Below are 9,222 nucleotides of genomic sequence, written 5' to 3' on the forward strand. Positions count from 1 at the left end.
TATGCACTCACTGATAAGCGGATATTAGACTAAAAGCCCAATTTTTCATGCTAATCATTTTTTATTTACTTTATATTTGTTAAGTCCTACTGTGCATCATTTACTATGTGTTTGGCACCAGGTGTTATAGCTTTAGCCAGAGTCTGATATGCATTAGAACTCACACAAGAGGCTGGCAAGATAGGCTGGAGGAGGGGGGGGGAGACAAAGATGTCCGCCTGGAAACCCAAGTTTAGTTCCCAGAATCCATACGGTGGAAAGAGAGAAACAACTCTAACAAGTTGTCTTCTGATTTCCAGATGCACGCGCGTGTGTACACACACACACACACACACACCCCAAACAAACAAACAAACAAATAAATAATTCATCCTACTTCCCATATAGTACAAATACTTTAGAACAGTTTAACTTCATTTATTCCTTTAATGATCTCCTTATGGTCTTTTTAAAAATATGTTTTTGTTCTAAAATAATTAAAATCCTCTAAGGCTTTATAATTGATGCTTATCAACAGGCAGTATCAATTCTAAATTTCTACACCAACCTCTGTAGCTACTTGTTCATGTCAACATTTTCTTTCTTCTGTCTGTTTTTACTCATTTTTCTTCAACCTAGAGGCCTTCACCTCCTCAATATTGTCACTGACTACTAGAAGTCAGAAGAGGTGTCAGGTCCCCCTGAACTGATATGATGGGTGGTTGTGAGCCACCATGTGCATGCTGGGAGCTGAATTCAGGTCCTGTGCGAGAGCAACAAGTGCTCCTGACTGCTGAGCCACCTCTCCATCCTCAACTTGCTTTCTCTCATTCTTGTTTTAATACTTGGCAGAATTGTTGTCTGTGTAACTCATGTAAAACGGTATAAACTCTAGTAGATGTTTTCTTCCAGAAAGGATTTACTTTTATGTTTAGCCAGACAGCTGGATGAGAACCCAATTACTTGAAGCCCAACTGGCGTTGAGCTGATGTAATGCTGAGGTTCATTTAACCTAGTCTAAAGGTTGGAAGATGGGTCAACAAGTAAAGTGCTCTCCACACGGGTATGAGGACCATTCCCTAGCAACCCTGTAAAAAGCTGAACACAGTTTCAAGTGTACCTATGATCCCAATACTGTGCAAGATAGAGACAGGGGGGTTGCTGTGGTTGCTAGCTGCTAGCCTGGCTCCAAATTCAATGAGAAACCTTCTCTCAAAAGGAAATGTGGAGAGTAATAGAGAAGATACCAGATGTCTTTGTCTGGCCTCAGCATGCACAAAAGGCCATGTGTACCTGCACAGACAGCTGAGCATACACCACACACTCCCACATTCACACAATTTTTTAAGGCCCAGCCTATTCCTGTCTCAGTCCTCCCTTTAGGATACAGCCCTTTGAGGGTCCCAGTGAAAAACCTATGTTGTGATTCCTGGGCCTTTCTCTCTGTCAGGCTCTGAACTCTGGGTTGCCTTCCTAGCCCTGATCCTTGCAGAAGTTCAGCTCAGGTGCTTAGCTTCTCAGTTCTTGATCTTCTTGATCTCATCTGCACTCAGCTGAGCAGGTGCCTTAAGAGCAACCAAAGGCTAACAGCCAGGTTCATGTTCACCTTCTCTACACCCTTAGCCACACAAGTACTTTAGTAACTCCTAAATGCCTCGAATAGATTAGAAGTAAATTCACTAGCCTTTAGTGGTTGTTAGCAGGACAGATATTATTCTATAAACTAAGGAGCCAGGAGCCTAGAATTTAAATTTTAAGAAATACTTCCAATAAGTCACAGTAGCGGTTCTAATTCCCCTGACCAGAGATATTTTTGAGTTTTTGAAATTCTCCAATTTCATAATTGACACTAATTCCAGGTCCTCAGCTATGAAGTCTTAGCATCTCACACCCTTAGCCCTTCACCAAGCCCCAGGTCTTTTCTACCTCCTTCCATATCCAACATTTGGCTGCAACTGTTATCTTGCTTCTTAATCTCCTCTGGCCTGGGAGTGGGACCTCTGCTGTCCTTACCTTGTTATTCGCAGTGCCTACCACAGCCCTTGCCAGTTGGAGGGGTCATCCACAGGAGAGTATTTATGAAGACCTGATCCTCATTAAATTCTCTCTAATAGTAGTTTGAAAGTAGAGTTACTTCCCCCTTTGACATTAGCCCGTGTTTTAACACATTCAGAGTCTATGGGTAGCATGTACTGAGTCCACAGGGGAACTTTGGTGTCCACTGAGTATGAGAGTGGGAGACACTAACAACAAAATGCAAAGTGGAAGGGGATATTGATCATGTGAACACTGTTAAAACTTCTGAGCTGAATAAAACAGCCAGCGAGGAAACCAGAAGTAATGCCTTACTCTGTTGAGATGTGACGAGTCCAAGCCAGGGCTCTGGTTCTAACTCCAGTGTACTCATGTCTCTACCTGCTGTTCCTTCAGCTGGACTGGCTGAATGCTTATGTGGGGAAAACATGGGCCATATTCATATTTTTGCCATTTTATTTAAAGTTAAAATTAGATCCCTGATGTCAGAATTTCATTAACTATATAGTTAGTGTACTTTTTTAATTTAAAATAAAAGTCGGATTTATTTAAGTTAATGACTCAATTTACTGACAGGTGTCTGGTTCTCTTTCAGACTGGTCTGTATCTTCTTGCTCAGAACTGCTCTTGCCAATGACTTGAGCCACCAGAACTGAACTCCTTTCCTAATTTGGTTTTTGCCCCACAAACCTGCCCTCCCATGTGTTAAGGATGGAAATAAAGAATTCTGGTCTTCATTCTCTCAAATGGCCCATTTCAACCATGTAACTGCTCGCCTCTGTGCCCGTCCTGCCTGCCTTACATTAAAGCATAACAGAGCCTCAATTTCAAACTTCTTAGTCCCAATTTTAGAAATTAAAGAAAAGTACCAGTAGCAGAGGACCAACTTGATCTTCAACAGATGTCAATGATAAAATGTAGACAATTTAACAGTGTTTCAGGCAGAAACTAAACTAGAACCCACTCTTTCTAAGGCAGTCTGGGTCTCACCTGAAGTTTTTCTCCAGTCTTGGGGTAAGGGATCAAGAAGGGACATGTCAGAAAACTGAGTTCACCAACAGTAAAACAAACAGAAATTTCAAAGAGAAATCAAGTCTGAAAAAGAATTACTGTACATCCAAGGAAACGGAATAAGGTGTTCCATGGGGAGATACACCAGGACAGTAAAAGCGGGTCCTGAGATGACCCAAGCATCACCGTTGGCAAACAGTGGCATTAAGCAGATATTATAAATATGTTCAAGGACTTACGGGAAAGTAAATACTTAGGAAATTAACATGTGGACATTTCAGCCGAGAAAAAGAATCCAAATAGGGACTTCGGGGCTGAGAAAACATAGCATGTGAATGGAAAGTGGGCAGAGTGATTGTGACAGCCATTGGAAGAGACAACAGAGGACCCAAAGACCTGAGAGGTGGAGTTGCAGAAATTACCCAGGTTGAAGCTGGAGGCAGGAAATATAAGTAGAATGGACTTGAAATGAAGTGATCAGTACTGGTAAACTCCCTGTGAATTAATTTGACAATGGGGAAAAATAATCTTAAAAGTGCTGGCCGCTAAATGGCTAATCTGTACAGTTCCCTGCGGGCTGAGGGCGAAAGCTCCTGTGAGGGTTAGTACTGACTGTCAGGTGACAGGGTCTAGAGTCACCTAAGAGGCACAGCTGTGAACATGACTTTGAAGGAGTTCTGCGACAGGGTTAACTGAAGTGGAAAGACCCACAGTGAGTGTGGACCAGAGTCCCAGACTGAATAGAAGGGAGAAAGCCGATGGAACACCAGCTTCTTGACTGCAAATGCTGTGTCCCCAGCTACCTCCGGCCCTGTCCTCAAACCATCCACCCCATGGTGCATCATACTCTTGAACCTGGACCTAGAGTGGACCTCTCTCCTTCGTTAAGTGGCTGTTGTCAGGGCCTTTGTCATAGCACTGAGAAGGGAAACCGGTGTGCCACCTGACTTCATGGGTTTTGATATTGGCTGTCATAAGGCTATTTCTCTTGTGTCTGAGCTCTCTTTCCTTCACTTCTCTCCCTCAATCCTTGCTGGTGTGTTTGACTTCTGTGTGCTGTATTTGGGAACTAATTAATGAAATGGGAGTTGTTTTCTGCCAGTGGACTACAGGAATTATGTGGGTTGAGTCATCATGGAAGGTTCTGTCCTTAGGTGGTTTGTCTTTGGTACATTTTCCTATCATCGTCCACTGCAACTGCAGTTTTCAGAGTCTTGGTATTTCCAGTTCTAATGAGTGAAATTAGTTGTTTTTCAAGTATAATTCTTAAGAGTTAGTGAGTATAAAATATTCATCATATTTAAAATAAGCTTATTTTAATCATTGATGCCCCTAAATACTCAGTTCTGTTTCTTGACTTAAACTCTACAGGTGTTTCACCAAAACCAACAGTCCCCTTCCTGTGGTCCCAGTGGTAGCCTCTTATCCTCAGGATGGTCTGGAAATGAAGCCCCTCAGTGCCATGAAGGTACCTGCGTGTCCAGCTTCCACAGTTCCTGACCATGGCCAGGTACCTGAGGAGTGCTTCAAGGACAGTGTGGCACCAACACCTACCCAGCATACTTGCTGCCAGGACAACATAAGTGACATCAATTCTGATTCCACAGAGGACACAGCAGAGTTCAACAGAGGTACATCAAGGCAGTGTCCTCCTTCTGTTTCTAGTGTCTGGTGGGCTGAAAGCTGTATCAGGAAAGCCGTACCTGTGGTGGGCTCACAGAACACTTAGAAGACTGGGTGGGAGTGTTGGGTACTTGAAGAAAAGATAAAGATGGAGAAGAGATTCTTGAAACTTCTCTTTTATTAGACCCTTCAGCCCTGCATGTGTCCCGTCTAAATACTCACCAGAGCTGGCCCTGCTTAGCTTCTGAGATTGAATGAGACCCCCACACTCAGCATGCAATAGCAGTAGATGGCTCAGGTTGCTAATCCCATTGCATTGTGGGAAGTTATCCAAACAGGTGTGGACTCATTAGTACCAGGACAGAGGACTTGCTGGGATGATGTATTTTGTGAGCATGGGCCCTGCGTTTCTTTGAGCTTCCTGTAGGAACTATAAACTTTCTTCAGGGTGCTTTCTTAGGGTCTCTTAAGGGGATCATTTTGATTCCAAATGACTTACATAGTGACTCATGAGAATTCATTTTTTTAAGTGTACTTTCTTAGATTCCAGCCAGATCTAAGCAGGATTTACTTTCGTGTGTTTCTTTATTCTTCAGCATACCGATTTCAGAAACAGTTGTATGAAGCCCATTTCTGACTCTGCAAAGTACCCAAATCTCCCTGTTTTGCAGGAGACAGCAGTGGTCATTCTGAAGCAGAGGACAAAGTTTTCAGTTGGAAGCCTCTTATTTTGTCACCTGTCTTGGAGGACTGTGGCGAGAAGACAGCAAGGTCTCCCCCTGGCCCCCCTCTAGATGGATTGTCGGTGGTCCTTCAGCAAGCCCAAGAGACCTGAGAGGAGTGTGAGCAGACCTCCTCATGTTCCCACTGCAAGCCAGTGACTACACCACACAGGCCTGGGGACAAACTGTGTGAAGGACATTCATTCAAATCAGAGAAAACCATTATTTATTTTTTGTAGTAGTCATTTCATGAATGTATCTTAAAATGTGTGCCCTTTCATATTTATGCCTTACCTTTTCCCTTCTCCATTCTGTCCTCCCCCTGGATAGGAACTCCTCCCCCCCCCCATTTTTGTTTTGTTTGTTTTGTTTTAACAGAGTTTTTCAATCATCTGGAGAGCAGGGGATCACTCTGTGTCTTCCAGGGCCTTCTGTGGCAATAAGAACTGGTGCTGGGTCCCATCTTCGGGCCTGTTCAGTTGTGGGGAGGAGGATTGCCTAAGCCACTTCACATTTGTCACCAGTCATTCCTAGATGGAAAACTGTCACTTCTCCCATGTCCTCATACTTTCTGGGAACATTTAGAAATCAACCATAGTTGTGATCATATGTTTATAATAGCCAACCCAGCTGACAGATTTTTTTTTGAATGCCTTCCAGAAAAATACTAATACTGATTTATTTTCTCTCTGTGCCTGTCTACAAATAGTGATCAGTCTTCTAGGTATCCGTTAGCCAGTGTTGTTATGAACACGGGAGCATGTAAAGTCTGTTTGGATTATTATATTATGTAGACAGGGAACCAGATTCAGAAAGAAAATTAATGCCTTCATGGCCCACTGCATTCTTAATTTACAAAATGGTTCTCATGAGTTCTTTGCACTACTTGCAAGGGTATATAATACAAAAATGATGCTTTTAAAGTGATATTTTAAAGAGAAAGCTGTTGCATGTCTCGAGAAAGAGGAGGGCTGAAGGGACCTCTGAGGGAAGCTCTTCTGTCTGTCCTATAGTACTTGTGGTTTTAAACTACTTGGAGACTGACGTTTTTGTCACTTCTAAGGTGGACAGTGTCCTGGAGGATCTGAGTGACCATGTGTGAGTCAGCCTTCTGCCACTATAGCAAAATTCCTGAGGTAATTGTCTTATAAGGATATAGGGTTATCTTGGTTCCCAAGTTTAGTTCTAGTTTGTGATCGAATAGGCCTGTAGCTTTGGGCCTGTGTTGAGGGAGCACATCATGGTGGGTATGCATGGCAGAGCAAAATAGCTTATACCACAAACCAGAGGAGAGGGGAGAAAGAGAAGAGGAACAGAATGTACAAGTCCCCCCACCCCCACCCCCTGAGAGCATGCCTCAGTGATCTGAAGACCTCACACTCCTCCCTGCTCGAGATTCTACCATCTCGGGAACACGTTGTCATGGGACTCAGACCGTGAACACAGAGATAGATAGGCCTTTGGAAAACGGTATCCAAACCACAGCAGAATGTCAGAAAAGGCTTAGTTTGAAGAAAGGGTTTGAGGGTGTTTTCGGATAGTTTTTCTGGTCGCCATTATTATGAACTGGGGCTTCAGTCAGCAGGGTCCATGCAAGCAGTTACTGTTCTCTGAGTGACAAGGACATTGCGGCTGCCTTTGGAAGGCTTTTCGTACAAATGTGTGAAATAGTAACCCCAGGTGCTACAAATGCATTTCAGTAACTCAAACCAGGCCCTGATGGATCACAGATCTGCTTTTGAATGGTGTATCCCTTGAGGGGGAAAAACAAAATTATTCTCTTTATGTAGAATCAGACAATTCCAGGATACATTTTGTTTTCATTTCCCACAAATTGCAGTGAAAGAGAATAAGATACTGTACTAATCAACTTTATATACATTTGTCAGTATTCCCTTACATATGTCTGTATCTTTTATAAATAGAACTGTTTGTGGAAATGTACTGTTTCAGCAGGGGCCACTACGCAAGAGTTCTTTCTGTAGAACGCAGTAAATAGAATTCCATAGCTGGGTAATGGGGTGCTGTAGAAGCGAGTTCTATGATCCTGGGATTCATGGCCATGGTTTAAGAGATATGCAATTCGTTTTGGAGGTGGTTTGTAGCCTTGCATCTTGACTTGCAAAGGACGGTGTAGAGACCTACTGTGTGCTTTGCCAGTTGAGTTGGAACAAAGCTGTCTCAGAGTCGGGGTTTAGGAGAGGAGGAAGCAAATGTCTGTGGACAGTCAGTTGTTCACTGTCTGTAAGTCATGAAACAGGGATGCTGGCTCGAGCCTTAGGTCAGAACTGCTTTAAAGACTGAATTTGACATGGGGCTTGCCCATGAGGAAGATGAAATCCCTTTACGTTTAGGGCAATCTCATGTGGACTGCTTTATTTATGATTAGTAACGCTGTTTTAAGTGTTAACCCTTTTATTGTATTTTATTTATAAAAATGGCTTTATATATTGAGATATATAAATATAAATATAAATCTATATAATTGCCTTTATATTTAGGAGTTTGAGTTCTCCTTATTGTGAGTTTCTGTGAACTTTTGTGCCCTGCACAGTTACCAGAAGTGGTCCTAGTAAGTGTCACTTCCCCAGGAATCAAGAGGACATAGGAAAATGTGGGGGGTGGGGGTGGGGGTGTCACCAGTCATTCCAAGATGGAATGGTGCACACTTGTGGAGAAACAATTGTTTATTAGTTCCCTGTTTGTTACTGTTATCTCATTTGACCTCCACAACAAATAGACAGAGTAGGCATGGAATTCCCAGCCAGCGAGTGAGCTAGAGCCTGCACTGGAGCCCACTTTACCTGACCCATCACACATGCCCCATTTGCCTGCGTTCTGGAAGTGTTGTGGTTCACTCTCCATGGAACCAGTCCAGAACGTGTGCTGTTGTCCACCCCTGCTGTGAACTTTCTCTGTGACGCTCCGACTGCAGCTGGTGGGGCTTCCCTCTGTCCTCCCGCATCTCAGACTGGCAGAGCTCTTTACCAAGTACTTCATGTTTGGGAATCTCTCCTTGATACCCTTCCCTTACCCTCACCCAATACCACCCTCTCCTAACCCCATGAAGATTTAACCTTCAACTGGCTCACTGACCATGAAGCTGGTAGAGCCTCTTCGTGGTTTGGGCGAGCCTTTGTTTAGCATTAAACTTCCCTAGTCCTAATAAATCATGTCTCCGTTTCCTGGTTGTGTTCACCATTTCTGTGACTGGCTCTGGTGACAGGTGCTGTACAGGGTACAGGTTAATTGCGTTATTCTAAACTGTTGAGGTGATCTCATTGTTAAACGGTTCTTGCTGGGTTCTCTTTGTACAGTTGTTATTCCAGGCTGATCATGACACGTCTCTGCGTCAGCTCCAGCACTGCCGAGAAACTGTTTGGAACTGTCCTTTACCTGTATTGCTCGCTCTTACAGCATTGACCCTGAGATGCATGTCTTGTACTATATTGAAAAAATATGTTTTATTTTCCTTAAAGTTGTGCTGTTATGTGTGAAATTGTACATACTCTAAGTGATGTAGTTTTGACAGGTTTTATTTGGTTGACATGATTTTATATTAAAAGAGAATGCTGCTTTTACACGCAGTCGCCTGTGAAAAGGGATACACACACACACACACACACACACACACACACTCTTGGGGACACAGAGTGACTTGGGACTGAGAGTGTATAATTGTCCTATTTGGAAACGTTCCAGAACCTCTGCCTTGTTGCTCTACAAAGCCCCTGTGAACACCCAAGGGCCCAGCCACCTCTCCCTTATTGTGACTCCCAATACTGGGAGGGAGCGAGACTATAGCAGCTGTCTACTAGGGAGTCTGAGGGACCCCAACAGGAGCTTAGCATGA

At 43.4% G+C, this 9,222-nt stretch overlaps 1 protein-coding gene across 2 annotated transcripts in view; it reads left to right on the forward strand.

Annotated features, from left to right (window-relative positions):
• Cdon (cell adhesion associated, oncogene regulated) overlaps window positions 1–8,948 on the forward strand; it is an 88,791-nt gene extending 79,843 nt beyond the window's left edge. For both annotated transcript variants that reach the window (XM_029543243.1, XM_029543242.1), the window contains exons 19-20: window positions 4,396–4,655; window positions 5,319–8,948. In XM_029543243.1, the coding sequence (XP_029399103.1) occupies window positions 4,396–4,655; window positions 5,319–5,482 (424 nt within the window). In that variant the 3' untranslated portion in view covers window positions 5,483–8,948. The remainder of the gene's footprint in view (window positions 1–4,395; window positions 4,656–5,318) is intronic.
• The last annotated feature ends 274 nt before the right edge of the window (window positions 8,949–9,222 follow it).

The sequence above is a fragment of the Mus pahari genome, chromosome 10, assembly GCF_900095145.1.
Source record: "Mus pahari chromosome 10, PAHARI_EIJ_v1.1, whole genome shotgun sequence".
NCBI classification, from domain to species: Eukaryota; Metazoa; Chordata; class Mammalia; order Rodentia; family Muridae; genus Mus; species Mus pahari.